Source organism: Triplophysa dalaica, chromosome 19 (genome assembly GCF_015846415.1).
Source record: "Triplophysa dalaica isolate WHDGS20190420 chromosome 19, ASM1584641v1, whole genome shotgun sequence".
Classification (NCBI taxonomy): Eukaryota; Metazoa; Chordata; class Actinopteri; order Cypriniformes; family Nemacheilidae; genus Triplophysa; species Triplophysa dalaica.
In genome coordinates, this window is record NC_079560.1 from 14,047,137 (window position 1) to 14,068,569 (window position 21,433).

The window sequence follows — 21,433 nt, forward strand, 5'->3', positions numbered from 1 at the left end:
ATTCTACCACTATTGACTACCATAGTAGGAAAATTGCTTTGTACATTTTACTGTTCTGTTGAAAGAATGTAGGAAAGCAAACTTAAGACCTGTCAGCTTGTCATGAGATCAAGAGGTCAACCCTTAGTGTTTCTGTATGTATCATTCCATACTGCCATAACACATGACAAATACATGCTTTGGTCCAGTCTTTGACACATGTTTGCCATTCTTCTCGCACCGGTGGTGTGAGGAGTGTGTGTGCATGTGGAGAAACTACATGAGCACATTTTGCTCTCTGTGCATTTGTATCTCACTTCCCTGCTTTGACTTTGTTGCGCACGTCACGTGTTGTGTTCATGGCCGTGTTGGCATGTCTGTATTCTGGTGTCACATGAGCAGCCGGAGGACACTGCACTCTCTGACAGACAAAACACTGCTTGCTGTTGTTTTGCCCTATTAGCACCTCATTCAGACTGTGTGTAAATGTTGTCTTCGGTGTTGTGATTGATATTGTGACTGGTATGGAGATGTTTCAGGAAGCCCAAGTGTAAAGTCGATCTTTCCTTTGATCTCTCAGATGACTCTACTGAAGGAATTTTGGAGCGCAGCATGACAACCGGATGCACTCCGATTCCCAAAATCTCTATTCAGGAGGAAAAGGATGACTTTTTCCGAAAGGAGTTTGGTAAGTGCTTAAAAACTGAGAGGAACTTTTCTATTTTTTCTTTTTTGTTTGTATAAATGAAGAAGATGAAAGTGGTGAAATGTAGTAAACAACATTGAAGTGTAATGATATTTTTATAATTGTAGCTCAGTTGATACAGCATTGCATTGGTAGTGCAATAGTTATGGGTATGAAATATATCACTTTATAAATGAAATGCATAAATGTTATTATAGTTAATACAATATAATATTATTATAACTTTTTGTGCTTCTATTTTGGCCACGAGGAAGATATTTTATTTTTCAATGGGACCTTCTTGCAGAAATTAAATAAATTATCAAATAAATAAGTAAAATCTTTAAGTTAAGAAAATGTAAAATGTATAAAATATGATTTAATTATTTTTAAACGCAGTTTATAAGAACAATATGTGTTTCGGGCAGGATCTGTTACAAAATTTTGTATTTGTTAGATATTTCTATCTTATTTTCATAAGCAGAGAAAGGATATATTCATACAACAATCATTCGATCAAAACTGCACGTAAAACCTTAAAAAGAACCAATGAGTCCATTTCATAGATATTTTTCTGATTTAACAATTTACCATTTATATGTGTTTAGGTAAAATGATCATTTTTGTTTCGTTCTGTGAACTACTAACAATATTTCTCCCGAATTTAAAATGAAAATATTCTTTGCAGAAAATAAAAACTGGAGAAAAGAACAGAAAAGAACATTCATATTTACTTTTAAGCAATACAACAGTAAAGTAAAAAATTATAATGGGTTCTAATGCGTGTCTAACAACTTTTGTCGTGTTGAATCGCGCTGGTTGAGTTCGGTGCAATGTAATTCTTCTATATTCTTTTAAGAAAAGTTTTAAAAAAGGTAAAAAATGACCCGATAACTTGGATTTTTATCACGGTTTTGTCATGCTGTCTTCCATATTGTTGCTGGATGACTTTGTCACTCCTGTGGTTTGATTTTGTTGAAAAACAACAGACACTGGACTGGAATGAGCACAATGCATCTAGAAAGGAAGATTAAATGTAAATTTGGAATGGTCGCTTCATTTGTTACGTGGCTGTAGATTTCAGTGACTTCACTCGTTCCTCTACTCTGTCCAGCCTTTGAATCTCCAAAGCAAACCCCAACACAGGAGTCAGAAATCATCAAGACCCCTGAAAGCGTCCCGCCCCAGGTCAACACAGACGACGGCCTGCTAGACCTGTGGGACAGCGGTCCAGCACCTGCTACTGCTCCTTCCCAGGCCGCTCACATCATGGATCTGATGGAGGACACCCCAGAGCCTCATCTAGCTGGCTCCTCCCCCAGCCTCCCGCAGCCGCTCATGAGCTTCGACGAGGTACCTGAAGTCCCCTACTGCACCACCACAGAAGATGAACCCTCCAGTCTGGTGGATGTGGCCGGACCGGACCAGATGACCCTGAGTTACCAGCAGGCCCTCCAGCATGCGTCTGGGTCTGACAGTCAAGACATGGATGACGGACAGCTGCTGTTGACCAATGGAGACTCGCTGCTCAAAGAAGGGACCCAGGTCAGTTATCATTGTGCTTTTTTATTAAAGGGAAATAAGAATATCTGTCATCATTTATTTACTTGCAGGTCATTCAAAACGTGTGTGTATTTTTTTTCTGTAAAACACAAAAGAAGATATTTTGAGAGACATCTATATAATAGAAGTCAATGAGGGTCAGTGTTGTTTGGCTACCAACATTCATCCAAATACCTTATTTTGTGTTCTGCAGAAGAAAGTTCTTATAGTGAGTAAATGATGAAAGTATTTTTATTTTAAGGAAACATCTGTTCTTCATATTTTCCTTGTACATTATTTACTTGGCCACTAGATGGCGGCATGTACTCTAAACCATTATTAGTGTTCTGCTGAACTGTGTTTAGTATAAAAAACATTAGATACAATGAATATGTTGTTGGTTGACACACACTACACCTGTTATCCTATATTCTACTGTTGTTTGGGTTTGCAGTGAGTTTTATGAAGTTTTTGTTTTCTATCTATGAAGGCAAGTGAAGGCTATTTCAGCCAATCACAGGAGGAGGATTTCGCCCAGTCAGATGACTGCACTGCAAAAGTGAATCCAACACCAGTCTTTTACAACAAACCACCAGGTGAGATCACAGCAATAAAAAGGAAACATGAATTGTTTTTCATCCTCTGATGTATTGAAATTGTAAAATGGAGACATTAAAGCGATAGTTCACCCAAAATCTTATATTTGCTGTTTATTTACTCAGGCCATCCAGGTGACATTTTTTTCTTGAGAAGAACCATAAAGATTGTTTGGTAAAAGAGGGCTGCGGATTTACCAAACAATCTTCTTTATGGTTCTACTCAAGAAAAAATGTCGGATGTCCTTGGAGTGAGTAAATAAACTGCAAATTGGAGTTTTTGGATGAACTATCCCTTTAGGGGTCAGATTAAGGCTGTGACAATATCAGATTTTCACGATGAGATTATTGTGACAAAAATAATAATACTGTATAATGATATTATCATAATATCTATTGCATTCAAATAATATTAAATAATTAAATTGATTCACACTTAAAATATGTCTCTTAAAGAGAAAATCAAAAATCACCACCTACTTTGTTAAGCAGATTTGCGCCAAATTATTTACAATAATAGCAAAGGTACTAATTAAACAATATTCAGGGTTATAAATCGCAAAGTTATTAACAATACCTGTGCATTGCAGCAGCACTAAAGCAGCCATAAGTTACTATGGTATTTTATTCCATACTTGCAAATTTTAATGTGAAACAAATTACTAATGTTATTATTATTATTATTATGTTATTAATGTTTCTCATATTGTTGGTCCATTTCCCCCAAAAATAACATATTCTTTACATAGGATGCATTCTTGTATTCCCTATGCTGTTTTTGTGTTTATTGTGGTCTAGTGTAAACATGCACTAGATGAATATATGGGCCAGTATGTATCCAAAGTGCAACATTTAAATACTGCTGCTGTCATTCTGAAATCTTGTATCTCCATATTTATATTTTTTGGCATAAATCATTAATATTAGTCACTCTCGCTGGGTTTTGCAAATATATTTAACCAATGAAAAGTGCTTAGCAGCTTTGACAACACAGTATTTAATCAATAAAAAAGTGCAGTGTCTCATTCCAGGTCTTGAAAAACAACGAATTTGGAGGATTCGGAAGGACAGCGATGACATTACTGTATATGTTATGTTAAAAATAGTTTAACTTTTGTCATATATTGCAGTTTTTAAACACTTGACTTGCTTAATGAATCTGAAGGTGGGACCGAGCGTATTTACACATCTAAATGAACGTTGTTTATATTAGCAACAGTACATCGCCTTTAATGAGCTTGTAAACACACATTCGTTTTATTTCCATTGTCTGCATCTTGTGTAAACAGCTTTTATGTCTGCTAAACGTTTGTTTTGTCAACATTGTGGAGTACGCTAGCATACAGATAATCCCAAAGCTAACACGTGGATTTAAAGCCACAAAGCTCTGACACAATTGCACGTTATCCTGACACAAACAGACGAAAATAAAGTGATTTCCGCAAGATCATTTAATAAGATGTCTGTCTTGTGCCACAGAAATCGACATCACATGCTGGGATACAGACCCCGTGATGGAAGATGACGATTAGGAGCGACACAGTGAAGAAACCCTACAGAATGACAAACATTACAGAAGTCTTGCATCAAAAATGTTTTAGCAAAAAAAAACGTTAGCCACCGAAGAAAAGGCCTCGGGTTATTGTTAAAGATGCCGGTGGGTATGAGCACTCTCGGTTTGCGTGTGCGTGCGTGAATGTGTTTCTTATTTATTTGGTTTCTATTTTGTTGCTATGCCGAGTATAGCACAGTGTGTATCTAGCGCTCACCTGTGACCTATCGACTCCCTGTGCCCAACAGGTGTGTGTAGTAGCAGATTTGGTTATATCACGTCTCTTTAAATCAAGTTCTCTCAAGTTTACAGCTTCATGGTTGTGATCTTGGTTGAACTTCTCACCAAGGTTAAATATTCAGGCTGGTAATAGTTGCTACGCATGAGTGCTACGCCTAGACTCGGTTGGTCAGGGCCGGTTTAACCTTCTTATTTAAGTCGAAAGGCATGTCAGAACTAGATTTTAGCTTTAGTTGAGTGCCACTCAGATTTAGCAAACAAAAATAAGACGGGGGTTTATGTGATTACAAAAACAATTTTGTGTTGTGCCAATTATTTCCAGTTTGTTGACGTTGTTGGTGTAAGCCTTTTAGGACTTTAGCCAGGTGGAATATGTATATTTTGACTACATATGAGACATTGTGTATAAACAATGGCATTCAGATTTTTCTTTTTTTCTTTTGGAACAACTGCAATAGATTTTGCTTTGATTTGTTATCAAACTTAGGCAATAACAGTCGTACGTGACTAAGTTGGAACTTATTTTTTGTTGTATCGACCGGTGCGTTTGTGCGCGTGCATATGATGTAAGCGCACGTAGTTTAACAGAAACATTCAGCTGGAAGAGTTTTCCTCTATTTTTCGGGAAGGTTAGGCCAACGATGTACTCAACGCAAAACGAAACGCCTGCCATCGCAAGTTTGTACTACCTACTTAACATTCATTTTATAGTAAAGTTGTCATAATGCAACCTTCAAATTTTTTGCCATTAACACTTAGATATTACTCAGGTAGCTAGCTAACAACACACTAAACTTGCATACCTAGATTGTTTATGTGGATGCCTGCTATAGCGCCCCTAGTGGCGGTACGGAGAATGCAATGCCTCTTTTGTGTTACAAATTGCGTTTATATCAGCATGCAGCGACTAGTGAAATAAAGCTTGCGTGGTAAGAAGCGTTTGCATTTGTGTATTTGCATAGAGTATGTTACAGGCCTTAGTTTATTTGAGACTTAGAATTTTAAACATGGTTTTAAATTAACTTCATGATCCAACATGAGGAATTGTTTACTGTTAGTTCATGTCAACAAATACAACTTTATGTGTCACCGAAATCACTCATCACACATTCTCCCCATCGTTTTAATTGAGTATTATTAATATGAACATGATTGTATTGTTTTATTTCAGTCACCATTGAATTACATCAGACTGATATGACCAGCATGTTATTGATGTATCACCAATCATTGTAAAACTTCCAAATGAGATCTGTAAGTTTGTAAGTTGTGTCTATAACTAAGGTAAAAACAAAGATAATAGCAGGGACACAACCTGTGGTGGTCTAGGGGTCTGTATGTTTCAAGGGCATATCTCTCAAACTCCATGACCTGTCATCTTTGTTTTACTGGCACACTGTCCTAGCCTCGACTGTTCTTCGTCTTCCTTTGTATGATCGTTTTAAAGGCCACGTCCTCGTTCAACCTTATTATAACAAATTGTGTGACGATGACTGTATTGCAAAACAAGTGAAAGAAGCGAGCAATAAGACTAAACCAATGTAGTATTGTTGTGTAAATAGCTCTACTTTTGTGTGTTGATTTTGTGCTCATGTACACTGTACTACAGAGACTAACATGTATGGATTCACGGGCCAACGGTCAACAGTTGGTATGCGTTTGGACTGGGTTTCTTTGGTGAGACCAAAGAAGAGATCGCTCAGTATTTTTTTGGTGGGAGGTGACCTGCATCTTTAACAGTAACTTTGCCCCTTTTGAGATGACTTCAGTGTAACTCGTTCACCCTCCAACCTCCTCAGTAGTGATTATTATTCTCTTTCGCCCTCAACTACTAGGAGATTACTACAATAATACTACTACTATAACTATTAACACTTCTGTTCTACTCCCAACATTTCTTCTGTGCCCCTGAAGCAAGGCTTAGCAACTCCTGAAAGTTCTCTCTCTCTCTCTCTGTTTTTTTTTTTTATAATATTTTTTCCCCTCTTTCCCTTTCCGTCCGCTTCTCACACGCTGTTTTTGAAACAAGCACAAGAATTTTGTGACATGCCATGTGCTTATGTATGTTAATAAAAGACTTTAAAATCCTTCTAAAAACCCCTCTTTGTCTTTTAAACCGTACACAAACGTTTACAAACAGAAAACCAAGAATGCCGTCGTAAGAGTTTTATTATTAAGAGCTCATTGTCACTCACTGCCTCAATATGTGTATTGTGTATTTTGTGTAAACAAACCAAAACTCCTCACTTGTATGGAGATACATAGCAGCTATGAAGTGATACGCAGCTCCGGTTGTTGTGTGTCTTCACACAAGCACACGTCGCATGCTACGTGAACATTGCATGATGGTACACTTTCACAGTTTGCCATTCACAGAAAATATGATTTCTAGAAAGTCAATCGAAACCAAATGAAGAATAAATAGAGGCAGTTGTGCTCTATATCAAAACAACGAAAAAGACAAAACTCAAAACAGATTAGGTCTCATAATGATGGCACTTTCAACAAATAGATGACAAAGTGCTTGTCGCTAAGTTGAACTCTTCTTTCTCAACATATGTTCTGTGAAAGACGCTCAGAGAGCACACATACTTCTTGGAGACGTCTATTTGATGTTTGCATGTACATCTGAAAGAGTTTTTATTGTTTGCTCATCTACATTTCGTCTCTAAGACCTTTCCTGTCAGATGTCATTAAGATGTTTATTAGATGTTTTTCTTATTGCTTTTATAAAACGGTTATTCCATATGCTAAGCAAGATTTAATCAAATAAAGTTAATAAAAGGATATTTAGGCTATCTGGTAGGTCAGCTGTTATATTTCAGTTTATTTTATAACGGTTTAGAACTCCGCTCAGCCAATCAGAATCAAGGACCAGAAGTGAGCGTTTTTATAAGCAGACATCTTACATACGTATCTGTGCTCTCTGGGCTTGCTTTACATTCTTATAGGAACTCTGTAAGTGTTCAGACATTTTATATGAGGTTTTTTGCAATCCTCCCAAGCCTTACATTTCCTTTTCAGCAGTAAACGAACTTAAAAACAGCCTGAATGTACAAAATTAAATTAAGAAAGTGCCCAATCGGGTACAGTGCTGGAAAGTGTGGTGGTTGAAAATGAAACCCATAAAAAAAAATGACCTTGGACTCCAGTCACTGTGATGTGGGAAACAGCTTCACATTACAGTTTTGTAAATCAATGTTTCCTTTACTACAGTAAAGTGACGTTCAGATTGTCAAAATAATTTTGTTTGACCACGTTTCAAATAGTTGATAACAGTTAAGGGCAAATATATGTATTCAATGTGCTCAAAACATTATGCTTTAAAAGAAGACACCAAACTCTACCCAAATGCCTTTTATGGAAATCGTCGCTGTTTCCCTCAGGACACCCATGTTATGCAATACGTCTCATAAATGCTAATTCACGTCTCACCGTGAGAATTCTGAGTACCCGGTGCAGCGATGGTACTGTTCACTTCATCTGTGTTAACACATTCACACGATCGGCTGCGGTCGCTTAGCAACACATTGCTGGAGGAGATGTGCCTTGTTGTGATGTAACGGAGTAAATGAAAACAGATTGGAAAACAATCACGTTATAAACAAAACTCCATTAAACTCGACATACTTTTGGGCCATAGACAGATTTCGAGAGCCATGGGAACAATTTTAAATGCAATAAATGTGCAAAAACAAACGCACTATTTTGTTGATTGTCTTTGCAGTTATGTATTCAGCCAGTGACAAACCCTAAATGTTTCACCTGAACTGATTGACAGTTGCCCGCAGGACGTTCTAGCCCACTTATAATATAACATGGTCATATTTTCCAATACTTAATGCATTGAAATCCAAACAAAAGGAAATAAATACGCCTGTTCTTATTTATTATCATTAACTTCTATTCATTTGGATTTCAATAAAGAATAAGCAATTGTGCAACTTCAGAATAAGTGAATTCAATGCTATTGAGTTACGGGATTCCGTTATGCTTTTTTTATGTGATCTCCACAAGTACGCATTTCACGTCCGCCATAAACCAATGACATCACCATGACATTAAAATCAAGATGCACAAATGCGCATCTACATAGGCCACTAATTGCTTTTCCACATTTCTAAAATGGATCCTGTTTCAATCAAAAGACACCCGAGAGCATCAAGCACACGCATGAAAGCAGCGTTACGCGCCGGGGAAACGACAAAGGCAGTCATTAGATGGATTGAGGTAGAGTTGTTTAAGGGCACAGAAAACATAATGGCAAATGATGGCAATAAAAGAAAAACCTAAAAGCTTTTCACAATGCAGCAATAACCACACTGATGAGAAATAACAGGCAGGCTGGCTTTGCTCAAAGAGGAAGTCCTGAATGTTACAGCCGCGACACAAGCGGGAAGTAAAGTGGACAACTCTGTGAAGTATGAAAATGTTTTGACATTCTCAATACCCATTCATTGGTCATCATAACTAAGGCCCTTTCATTCAACAATAATTGTTATTCATACAGTGACTCAGAAAGAGTAAAAATATAATAGTAAACGGCCCTTTCTCTCTGTGTACCCAAATTGGACTCATGAATTGAAATAGAGGGTTTGCACCTACGTCACGGTTTGGTCAGTTAACCGGATGTGCGGCCATATTGGAGATACTCGGATCTGAACAACAGCATGGATTGCAAGGTTAATATACAACAAAAGGCGTTGTTCTACTAATTTAAGATGTTTAAACCCCGCATGGAAGCTAATAATCATATAGAGAAGGACTTGGTAAGCAGGAAAGGAGGCGATATTTTTGACAAACTAAAGTTAATAGGGGGTAGCCTGCCTATGTGTAGGTAGAACTCCGGATGTTTTTCCCGGTCTGAGCGATTAGTACACCCCAAAGCACGACAATGATGGACCATTTTCAACAGCAATTATCATCGAAACTCACAAGCTCCGTTCGGTTATTGTTTACGTTCAGTACCGCCAGTATGACAGACTTCCGGGTGATGACGCGTCGTGAAACCCCTCTACAGGACGTTCTCCTCATTTGAGGACTACGCACATGTATATTTTCATTAGGGCCTGTTCCCATTTCACATCTAAATACGTGTGTAAAATGTTTTTGCCAAAAAATATTTGTTTTTTTCCTGCCGTTGCTAGGCAACCATGAGCCGTGCTCGCCGTGAAGACGAGAAGGTTCTGGCAAAGTATAAAAGGATGCTGAGCACCGAAAATCCATTGCAATAACTCTGCTACTAGATTATGTTGTCTGTTCCTCATCTTTAGTGAGGTGAAGCTGATTGGTTGGTTCTTGTCACATGACCTGCGTCATTCTGAAAAGTTGTAATCTTTGCAACGCTTGCCGCGCTTCTACGTTTCAAGAAACGAACTTGCGCACACAAAAGACACTAAATGTGAACGGTCAGCTCGGAAGGATCTGCAGTCTGTAATGGTAAGCTTCAGCTTGCCGAAAGTCTAAAATCCGTCTGGAAAAAGAGTTCGTTTCACACAATATTCAGGTTTTAAAACATATACATTGAAAGTTTGTTTTCATGTTGTTTCACAGTTTATAAAACGATGCAGCATTGGGCAGCTACAGTTCGACCGCTGTTATTTCGTTATGCTCTATGTTATCCCCAGTTTACAACAGCAGGGTTTGAAATGTCATTTGTGTTATATCGGTGAGCCACAGATGAGAAGTGCGCTTGAGAGGATGTGAGCGGCAAGGCGTTGGTGGGCTGCAGACGACTCCCGGGAGCCATGGCAACAGCGTTCACATAATAGCTAGTACTCTGCATCAGGCAGTGATGCCACAGAGAGGACGAGTTAAAAATGAGAGCATGATGGATCAAAACCTCTCTCTTTCTCAAATACAATGTAGAACTGAATCATCCTCTCATCCCACATCCCAAAACATTCAAAAACTTGTACGGCAAGGTCTGTTTCGTGACACAGGCAGGGTCTCAAACCGCGGTGCTTCGGCCCAAAAGTGGAAAGGCCGTGGGCAAACCGTAATGTTGATCCAAACCTCGGAGGTCCCGCAAGCCCAAGTCTGTGTGAGTCCGGCTCTCGCGGGGCATCGTGGCAATAGCAGATGCTTGAGGCTCTACTGGCATGTTGTTGTGGTTGAGGTCCATGGTGGACAGGAGGTGTCCGAGCGAGTCCCATCGTCTGGTGGAGGGCAGGCGTATGAGGGAGGAGTAGCCATGATGGGGAAACACAGTCATGGGAGCCAGCTTGCTGGTCTCGGGCTCCTGGTGTACCCTGGAGGAGCGGGTTGTTGGTTTGGTGTAAGTTCCAGCCAGAACTTCACTGTAAGGGGGAGGTGGGTCCTCCATCAGTACGGCTTCTTCGTAGCAAGGCGGTTTACCGAAGACATCCGTTTCTGCTGAGAAAAAATAAACATGGTTCTTGAGTCACTTCAAGCTAAACAGATATTGCAAACATTTCTAATATATATATTTTTAAATCTGCATTTTGTAGATGCTTTGATTCAAAGCGACTATGAGTGCATTCAAGTTTTGCTTGTTACCAGTGTGTGTTTAAAGATGCAGGGCTCTATAAAATGAGCAACGGACAGAAGGTGAGATTTTCAGAAAACTTGTCCCTTCGTGACATGGGATCTTTTCAAAATAAAATCTTACACCAAATTGTTCCAAACCTGCATAAATGTCTTTGTTCTGCGGAAGACTACTATGGTAGTCAATGATGTCCTAGAAATGTCAGCTAACATTTTTGTTTGTGTTTATCCAAACAAAGAAATAAATACAGGTATTGTACAACTTGAGGAAAGGTAAATGATGATAGAAGTTTCATTTTTGGGTGGAGTATCTTTTTTAAAATGGATATAGTGCACCACTTGTTCCAAAATGGCAGGCATCACTTAAAAGTAATATGCCAAAAGCAGACATCAACTTCAGATAAATAACCTCTGAAAGTAATTTTATCATAGGACATTAGACAACACAAAGGAAGTCTTTGTATCTTTTAACATGGGGGTTGAGCAACTGCAGAGCTTTTATCGTGTTCTCCAAGGTCACATCTCAATCCAAGATGAAAGCCAGGATGGCACCGATTTTCTCCTGTGGAGAAGTGATAAACCAGCATACTGCGGTCAGAGATAAGAAGTGTTTGGCTGTGATTTAAAGTCTTTTCCCTATCAGTGTGTTTTGTCAGAACTAGTCTCACGTAGCCAGATCTCGTACCGAAGGTCTGGGCACTTTGGCCACTTTCTTTGATGTATACCAATCACGTTTGGTTTTGTGCCGCGTCATGTTTAGAGGCTTGCAAATGTCCCCACAGTAACAGACTAGTGTACATTCATGAAAGTTAACAGCAACAAAAATGTTTATGAGTTTATGCTGTAAACCTTGCATACTTTTAAGAATTTAGCGTTTAGTCGATCTTGATGAATACATATTTCAATCTATGTAAACACAACGGTTAACTGCTTCGATCAGACAGATTTGTGTTGTTTCAAGGCACAGCGTTAAAGAATGCGACACGTGCGCCTCCCTGAAATCCTGTAGAATTCAACCAATCAGAGGACGTCTTCAATCGTGCTGACTGACTGAAGTGTTTCCAAGAAAGTTTGCCTTATGCATCAGACGTTCAGCCAACGTGTCAGTGTTATCGGGCAGCACTTTGCTTATTGGCCCTTCTGTTTTTATGCAGGACTGCAGCAAATGAACAAAGGGGTACAGTTTTGAAAATTACCCTGAATTATTCCCCAAAACCTGTATGTGACTCATTCTTCTCTGGTACACAAAAGAAGATACATTGCTAAGTATCTATCTCTAACATTTCCTGTAAAAAAATACTAATGTGTTGTGGGTCGTTGGCACATCAAGGTTTACTTTGTGCTTTTAACCGTATTAATATGTGGTTGTCAGGATGTCACTTTTACTTAGTTGCAAGTAAATAATGATGCTTGTATAGTGACGACATCTTAGTCGTGTGTCTCGGAGCCCCTTAAGGGACATGGAGGTGGTGAAAAAAAATATGTTTGTGTTACCTCGCAAAACTTTTGCGTTCTCTTGCAAAACATTCTGCACGTTCGGATAAACACTTCATGTTTAATGTCCCGTTGTCAGAGTTTCAGACTAGATCCGTACAATTGATAAAGCGGTTCTTATAGTCACAGATTCCAGTACCGATAACTGTTGAGCCTAACGTTGTTATAACACAAGTGATATTTCCTTAAACAACAATCTACAACCTACTCTTCCTCAAAACAATCCTTATGACATAAAATAATCTCTGTATGAGCAGGCGACAGGAAATGGACAAAGGGCTGGTCTGCAAAGTGACTTCAAAACTGAAAATCGTTACTATAAAAATAGTCAATAGTTTCAGTGTTACACACTGTAGTGTCACCAAATTCAGTTTACACATCAATCCTTTCCTGCTGATTTTAAACTGAATTTGGTTACACTACAGTATGTAACATTGAAGTTAATTACTATTTTTTTTATAGTAGCCTAATGCTTTTCAGGTTTTGCACTTTGCAGACGATCCCTTCGGTCTCTTGTAGTGCGTTGTTTACATTACATGGAATGAGCTGTCATCTGTGTTATAACAACGGTTAGCTCACAAGTTATTTGTACGGGAAGCTACTACATATGTTAAACCGTAGAGCTTCGAAAGACGGGTGGAGTGAGCGTTGCAACTAGCAACCTCACCACTAGATGCCGCTAAATTTCATGCACTGGACCTTTAACTGTATAGTTCACTCGGAAACAAAGAGTCTTTCAGTGCTTCCCTTCACGGTTATTTCAAACATGTATGACTATAAAACACAAAATATATTTTTTAGCAATATTGAACCAACATTAAAACAACAATGGCACCAATTGACTTCCATTGTATGGAGACAAAACCACTAAGACAACCTTATCTTGAGTTACACAAAATAAAGAGACAAATACAGAATTTGAATGACTTATGTATAAATAAATGCAGACTTTTTGGGTGAACTATCCCTTTAAGGTCAGAGAATTTATTGGTACTGTAGACAATTGAGATGATAATTGTATAACCGTTTAAACATGAACCACATATTTTAAACAAATAATATAAAAAACATTGGAAAAAACGAACTATTAGTTTTTTATCATACATATCTTTGCAATATAACCCCATCAAATTCATTTTCTCATACAGTATGATGCCAAAATCATCAGAATGGACAAAATAAGGATGTTGTACAGTAGTACAGCGTGTCTTTAAGGGCCAAATTCTTTCTTACTCTCCCTCTTTTATGTGCTGACTTATTACTGAGGCTCTGTTTTAATGGGTGGTCATCTGTCCTGTGTGTCTGACACAGGTTTAAAGGGGCATTCTTCCCTCATTGTCAGGGATCCACCGTGTCTGGCAGTCTGCCTGTCTGCCGGAGCTCATGACTATATCCCGGCTCCATCTCACCTCCTGTACTCTTCTGCCTCCACAACACCCACAACTCACTGTTACCATGTCATACATGAAAGAATGTACATCACACTGCCAGCACCCTGTGAGGTATTGAGATTTTCTCATGAGAAGATCCTTTAGGGCTTTGTTAATGGTGACACAGCAGGTTTGTTTTATTCTATGGTGGTTTGTCCAAAGTTTTAACGGAATAGTTTACCCAAAAAAAAAAAAAAAAAATTCCTCACATGGTTCAAAACCTGTGTATGACTCTTTCTTCTATGGAACACAAAAGAAGATCTTTTAATAAATGTGGTTTTGTGTCCATACAATGGAAGTCAATGTGGCCAATGTTTTTACAAAAGGGTGTAACGTTGTAACAACATTCTTCTAACATATTTTCTGTGTTTCACAGAAGAAAGAAGGCCATGCGGGTAAATGACATGAGGATGAGTAAATGATGCAAGCAAAAAGTTTCTTAAAGGCTGTATAAGTATGCTCTTTTAGAAAAAGTAGAATCAAGACTCAAAGCTAACAGAGATAACCTTAACTTCACAAAACTCCATTTTGATTTATTGGGTTCTTCAAGGCACTTGCTTGAATAGTATTTATCATCTAAAAAGACAATGGTGGGCTAAATAAAACTATTTAAACATGAACCGAACACGTCCCATCCGTCAATTATAGTTTGCATCATGTAATGAGCTTACAGCTTCCTACCTTCCGGGGTGTTCCAGTTTCCTTGAGGGAGGGTGTGAGTCACAGGCACCTGTGGGGACATCACCTGAAGCGGCGGGCAGAACTGAGGCTGTTCTCTCGGAGGATACCCCCCTCCACCGCAGTCCAAAGGCTCCATCTCCAGAGCCCGCAGACACTGTTCTCTTAATCTCTCTTCACGATGGCGCTTCAGTTTGCGCTGGGCGAAGCTGCAAAAGCAGCAGAGCATTACAATGAGAGCCCAGATCAGCCAGAAGCCGGCAAAGCACGCCAAAAACGTATAGGTGCCCTGCGACATCACCATGATGAACACCTCGGTGAAGTTTGGGCCCTCCAGGATCCAGTGGAAAAGATTCAAAGTCTTATCGCTGGTCACGTCGCTGTTGGAAAGTTCACTCAACGAGTCTCAATTCAGCTCATATTTCTACATCGTCTTTGTGTCAATCCTGTCGTTTAACAGCATGAAGCGTTTATCCAGAAGTTGGTCGAGTTCATTTCTTCCAAGCTAACCAACCTAAAGGTTCCCACGGGCCGGAGGTCAAAGACAGGTGACCTGACTTTACTCAGAACAACAGTGCTGTCAAAGCATTCCAGGAAATTTCAAGATGTCATGAAAGCGCAAACGCAAGTAGGAACTTTGCAGAGATCCACTAGGGGAACTGAATAACCGCAGGTGCTCTTTCCCGACAGCTGGTGCAATGAGGGAACGCTAACTTCTCGCAGCGTCCCGGTCCCTCCTGTGTTGCGATCCTCCGCTGAGCAGATCAGGACTCTTTAGATCTCCGGAGGATGTCGGCAGTCACGCTGTTCAACAAAGAGAAAGAACATAGAAGGGGGCAGGCGTCATAAGTTAGGAACTTGTCATATTTTCAAAACAGATATTTTACGCACGGCGGCCCGTTTCGTAATCAACCCCAGCTGTTCAAGCATAATAACTTTAGGGGGTAGGTATCAATTTCATCAAAGTGACACAGTTTTCCATAACCAAACACAATGCGGAGTGTGAGGAAATGGTGTAAACAGCATAGGCGGATGTGTTTTGAGACTTCAGCTACTTGAACATTAATGATGGCTTTCGACATCCACCTCTATGGATGTTAATGATAGCTCTCAACCGGCGACAAATAAATATGCCATTGCAGCTATGATTAAGACGAGTTGCGTACGCAGCTTCAAGCACACACACTTTATCATCTCTATCCAAAAAAAAAAATTGCCAACCTTCGGAAAGGAGTTCAAATCTGTTCTGTCATGACCTTTTATGTGCTTATTCATTTCTGATGCCTCTAAACACTGCTTAAATATTGATCAGTCATGTCATTTTGGAGGACATGTCTTATGGATTATCTCTCTTTACATTGAATATGCAGTGTCATACCTGCTGTACATGCTTGATAACTGCTCAATGTTGGAGGAAATGGTAAAGAGAGCTCTGTCAAACACTGGATCTCATTATATGAATGAATGAGGAGAAGACTGTTAGAAGACTAACCAAGCAGGAACATGCCTTTGCTAAACCTCAGTGGTTAAGTTTCTCCCCATTACCACACATTATATATTTTCATTATTATTTTTTGTTATATATTAGCAAGAATTTGATGCCCGATGACTCCTGAGATAGGCGCAGGCTCCCCGTGACCCGAGGTAGTTCGGATAAGCGGTAGAAAATGGATGGATGGATGGATTAGCAAGAATAATACAGCAATGAAATGATATGTTATATTAATACTATAATATATAATACATAATATAATAAAATATATCACATATTTTGTAAACGAGTTTTATTACTACTCTTAGATTAAAAAAAGTAATATAAACCATACTAAATATTTTATCAACAAAAAGTTGTTAATATTATTAAAAAATCACATATTTTAATTATTTTTTTTTAGCTATATATTAGAGAAAATAATACAGCAAAGAAATTATATATGTAATAATAACATAATATATATATTACAGCCTTTGCTTAACATCAATTGTAAAGGTGTCTCCCTATTAACACAGTCTATTACAATAAATTATTTATTATTATTATTTTTTGTTATATGTTAGCAAAAAATGATACATGTATTAATATTATAATATATATAATACATAATATATTTAAATATATTACTTATATTATAAACGAGTATTATTATTATATTAATATAATAATCATATAAATAATAAAAAATATTTGATCAAGAACAAGATGTTAATATTATTATTATAGCAAATATTTAAAAAAATATGTATATTAGCAAAAAAAATATAGTAAAGAAATGATATATATAATAATAACATAATATATATATATATAATAAACAATATATTAAAATATATTACATATTTGATGAACCCGTTTTATTTGTTATTATTATACAAACAAAAATAATCATATTAATAATACAAAATATTTGATCCACATCAAGATGTTAATATTATTATTAAAAAATATATTAAAAAAAATATATATATATTAGCAAAAATAATACAGTAAAGAAATGATATATTTAACAATAACATAATATATTAAAATATATTACATGTTTTATGACCCCGTTTTATTGTTATACGAACAAGAATAATCATATAAATAATACAAAATATTTGATCAAGAACAAGTTGTTAATATTACTAAAGCATGGAAAATGCTGGCTTTCATGAGAAACCTCATAAACTGAAATCTTTAAAAGTTCAAATGTCTAATCACACAATAAATTAATACATTTAAATCAATTAATCATCAATTTCATTGCGCGTCCTCGCAGTCATAGCGTCCAGCCTTTATGTGGATATTTGTGGACAATACGTGCGCAATAGGTGATGACAGATAAACGCCATATTACAGCTTATATCATTGAACACAGATGACAATATTCAAGGACACCAGAATGTCCATCTATAAGCCCTCGCGCACAAGTAAACAGTCTTCATTGCGCATATTAAACATCATGCAGAACTTAAACATGTGTAGGCTATATGATCAGCATTTCAACGTGTGGCGATACATATACTGTATACAAATTGATATTAATTTAAGGCACTTACGTGATGTGCATCATCCAGTCACGATGAGTTGATGTTCAGACCCGTGACACGTTATAATGGTCTGGACGTGATAAAGTTGCGCTGGTTGTATAAGACAGACCTCGCCAGAGCTCAATAGTGTTCACTAGTGTTTACCTGAATAAACAGAACGCGTTTGGCGTGTTCGTGACGCGCGCGACGGTTTAATAGATACCTGTAATTCACGCGCGTCATGAAACGCCCACACTGGCAGTCCGCGCGCGGCGCGCTGCTGTCACGAGCGCTCGCTGCTTCACATTGAGGATAACGGTTCAACAAATACACGCGCGTCAAATTTCGCTCCTCCTTTCTAACAGTCTGGACCTCAAAGCTGTGGCCGTATCACGGTTTAGTCTGAATAGGGTTTTTTGTCTGGTGTGGTCGCGGTTATGACGCGGTTGCGTTTGCTCGGTCAAACTTCTGCACATCATTGTGTAAGAAACTTGTCAGTAACATTGAAGGGATAAAAACAGGTCATTTACATGAACATTTACATACAATATGATCGAAATAGTTTGAATACAGGAAATAAATCATGCTCAAGAACATATTGAGTTTAACATGTAAGAACACTTCACAAAAGTCAGAAGTTACTCAACCTTGGCTATTGAATACAACTTTTGTGTACTTTGTAAAGGTAAGAACATACTCAAGACTACTTTGTCTAGAGAAGAATGTGAAGGTACAGTTTGATAAACACACTTAGGAAAACCTTCGGTAAGTATGGGGGAGTCAGGACCAATTCTCACTTTTAACTAGTTGCTTATGGCATGTCTATTATTAGCTGTTTCTAAAGCACATATTCTGTATGACCAGATTCTACATCCCCGATCTTACCCAATAACTAAACCTAACAACTACTTCACTAACTAGTAATAAGCAACAAGTTATATAACCGATTGATAATAAATGGACCTTAAAATGAAGTGTGACCACATTTTCTGTTCAAAACTTTATGTCTAACATGCTTTTATCAAAACGATCACAAATGTCTTGCAATAACGTTGACAATATGTAATTGCAAAACGTCAATGAAACATATTTGTTGGCTTCTGGTCTGTATTGTGTTACGTCTGTAAAAGCATTTCTATGACAACATGCAAGCACTCCAGAAGCTTTCACTGAAATCATTGCCGCTGTATTCCTACTGGTTACACATTGCTTGCACTATTATTGTGGATTAGACGCATGTTATAGAAAAGACATGATTGGCTGTGCTGTTATTTACGTCACAGCAGTACTTCGGACTCATCATGTTATGGGTCCTGTGACAATGCTTGCGTTCTTTTTTAAAGCTCTGTGCAAAACCTCCTTAAGGCATTTTTTTGTCTTCAAGAACAGCTCTTTTCCTTGCTTGACCCAGCGGATGAATGAAAGAGATCAGAGAGAATGGTTTTGCCTTTTATTTCCAAGACTCCAAAGAATAGAGACATTATACTGAAGCTTATGAATACACCATTTTAAGCTTGACTGCTTGTCTGTCTGCATTCAAATCAAGTTTATGTCTGCAGTACTGTACAGAGCAGATGTACAGTAAAAAACATTGTTAAACAAAAAATGTTTATAAGCAATCTTTCATATGTTTTTGTCCTTCTATCTTTTTCTGTCTGTCTGTGTGTGCCTGTCTGTCTGTTTCTTTCTTTCTTTCTGTCGGTCTACCCATCTGTCTATCAATCAGTCTGTCTGTTTCTACCCATCTGTCTGTCTGTCTGGTTCTTTCTGTCTGTCTGTCTGCATGTGTCTGTCTACCCATCTGTCTGTCTATCTATCTATCAGTCTGTCTGTCTGTCTGTCTATCAGTCTATCTGTCTGTCTGCGTGTGTCTGTCTACCCATCTGTCTATATATCAGTCTGTCTGTCTGTCTTTATCTGTCTACCCATCTGTCTGTCTGTCTGGTTCTTTCTGTCTGTCTGTCTGCGTGTATCTGTCTACCCATCTGTCTATCTATCAGTCTGTCTGTCTGTATCTGTCTACCCATCTGTCTGTCCGGTTCTTTCTGTCTGTCTGTCTGCCCGTGTCTGTTTACCCATCTGTCTATCTATATGTCTGGTTCTTTCTGTCTGTCTGTCTGTATCTGTCTACCCATCTGTCTATCTATCAGTCGGTCTGTCTGTATCTGTACCCATCTGTCTGTCCGGTTCTTTCTGTCTGTCTGTCTGCCCGTGTCTGTTTACCCATCTGTCTATCTATATGTCTGGTTCTTTCTGTCTGTCTGTCTGTATCTGTCTACCCATCTGTCTATCTATCAGTCGGTCTGTCTGTATCTGTACCCATCTATCTGTCCGGTTCTTTCTGTCTGTCTGTCTGCCCGTGTCTGTTTACCCATCTGTCTATCTATATGTCTGGTTCTTTCTGTCTGTCTGTCTGCCCGTGTCTGTTTACCCATCTGTCTATCTATATGTCTGGTTCTTTCTGTCTGTCTGTCTGCCCGTGTCTGTTTACCCATCTGTCTATCTATATGTCTGTTTTTTTCTGTCTGTCTGTCTGCCCGTGTCTGTTTACCCATCTGTCTATCTATATGTCTGGTTCTTTCTGTCTGTCTGTCTGCCCGTGTCTGTTTACCCATCTGTCTATCTATATGTCTGGTTCTTTCTGTCTGTCTGTCTGCCCGTGTCTGTTAACCCATCTGTCTTTCTGTAAGTCTGGTTCTTTCTGTCTGTCTGTCTGTCTGGCCGTGTCTGTCTACCCATCTGTCTATCTATCAGTCTGTCTGTCTGTATCTGTCTACCCATCTGTCTATCTATCTATCTATCTATCTATCTATCTATCTATCTATCTATCTATCTATCTATCTGTCTATCTGTATCTGTCTACCCATTTGTCTATCTATCAGTCGGTCTGTCTGTATCTGTACCCATCTGTCTGTCCGGTTCTTTCTGTCTGTCTGTCTGCCCGTGTCTGTTTACCCATCTGTCTATCTATCAGTCTGTCTGTCTGTATCTGTCTACCCATCTGTCTATCTATCTTTCTGTATATGTCTACCCATCTGTCTGTCTGTCTGGTTCCTTTCTGTCTGTCTGTCTGCATGTGTCTGTCTACCCATCTGTCTGTCTATCTATCTATCAGTCTGTCTGTATGTCTGTCTGTCTGTCTATCAGTCTATCTGTCTGTCTGCATGTGTCTGTCTACCCATCTGTCTATCTATCAGTCTGTCTGTCTGTCTTTATCTGTCTACCCATCTGTCTGTCTGTCTGGTTCTTTCTGTCTGTCTGCGTGTATCTGTCTACCCATCTGTCTATCTATCTATCAGTCTGTCTGTCTGGTTCTTTCTGTCTGTCTGTCTGTCTGTTTGTCTGCCTGTGTCTGTCTACCCATCTGTCTATCTATCTGTCTGTCTGTCTGGTTCTTTCGGTCTGTTTCTGTCTTTCCTTCAGTTTCTTTATGTAGGTATCTGTCCACCCATCTGTCTGTCTATCTATCTATCTATCAGTCTGTCTGTTTTTGTCTGTCTGTATGTCTGTATGCCTGTTTATCCGTCGATATGTCTCTTTTTCTGGTTATTTGTCTGTCTGTCAGTCTGTCTGTTTCTTTCTTTCTGTCTGTATATGTCTGTTTTTCTGTTTCTTTCTGTCTATTTCTATCTGTCTGTGTGTGTGTGTCTGTGTGTCTGTGTGTGTGTGTGTGTGTGTGTCTGTCTGTGTGTGTGTGTGTGTGTGTGTCTGTCTGTCCACC

General features: G+C 38.5%; 2 protein-coding genes across 6 annotated transcripts in view; one reads left to right on the forward strand and one right to left on the reverse strand.

Annotated features, from left to right (window-relative positions):
* Positions 1-6,682, forward strand: part of dbn1 (drebrin 1) — a 66,071-nt gene extending 59,389 nt beyond the window's left edge. For 3 of the 4 annotated variants that reach the window (XM_056730385.1, XM_056730388.1, XM_056730386.1), the window contains 4 exons: positions 575-667; positions 1,779-2,209; positions 2,697-2,802; positions 4,282-6,682. In XM_056730385.1, the coding sequence (XP_056586363.1) occupies positions 575-667; positions 1,779-2,209; positions 2,697-2,802; positions 4,282-4,334 (683 nt within the window). In that variant the 3' untranslated portion in view covers positions 4,335-6,682. Of the gene's footprint in view, positions 1-559; positions 668-1,778; positions 2,210-2,696; positions 2,803-4,281 lie in introns of all 4 variants that reach the window. The other variant, XM_056730387.1, reaches the window with a different exon arrangement.
* A 63-nt stretch (positions 6,683-6,745) lies between these two features.
* Positions 6,746-18,311, reverse strand: LOC130407490 (proline-rich protein 7). 2 transcript variants are annotated; one of them, XM_056730389.1, is made up of 3 exons: positions 17,743-18,311; positions 14,707-15,507; positions 6,746-10,969 (listed from the first exon to the last, which is right to left on the reverse strand). In XM_056730389.1, the coding sequence occupies exons 2-3, from the start codon at positions 15,005-15,007 to the stop codon at positions 10,545-10,547; spliced, it is 726 nt and encodes a 241-aa protein (XP_056586367.1). In that variant the 5' UTR covers positions 15,008-15,507; positions 17,743-18,311; the 3' UTR covers positions 6,746-10,544. The 2 variants fall into 2 exon arrangements, with proteins under 2 accessions (XP_056586367.1, XP_056586368.1); XM_056730390.1 differs by having other exon boundaries at positions 6,746-10,966; positions 17,743-18,310.
* Between the last annotated feature and the right edge of the window lie 3,122 nt (positions 18,312-21,433).

Excerpts from the sequence above, each read along its gene's own strand:
- LOC130407490 (XM_056730389.1), bottom strand. The coding sequence starts at position 15,007 with ATGGTGATGTCGCAGGGCACCTATACGTTTTTGGCGTGCTTTGCCGGC. Across the intron at positions 10,970-14,706 it reads AAACTGGAACACCCCGGAAG|CAGAAACGGATGTCTTCGGT; the intron begins GTAGGAAGCTGT and ends ATTTTTTCTCAG.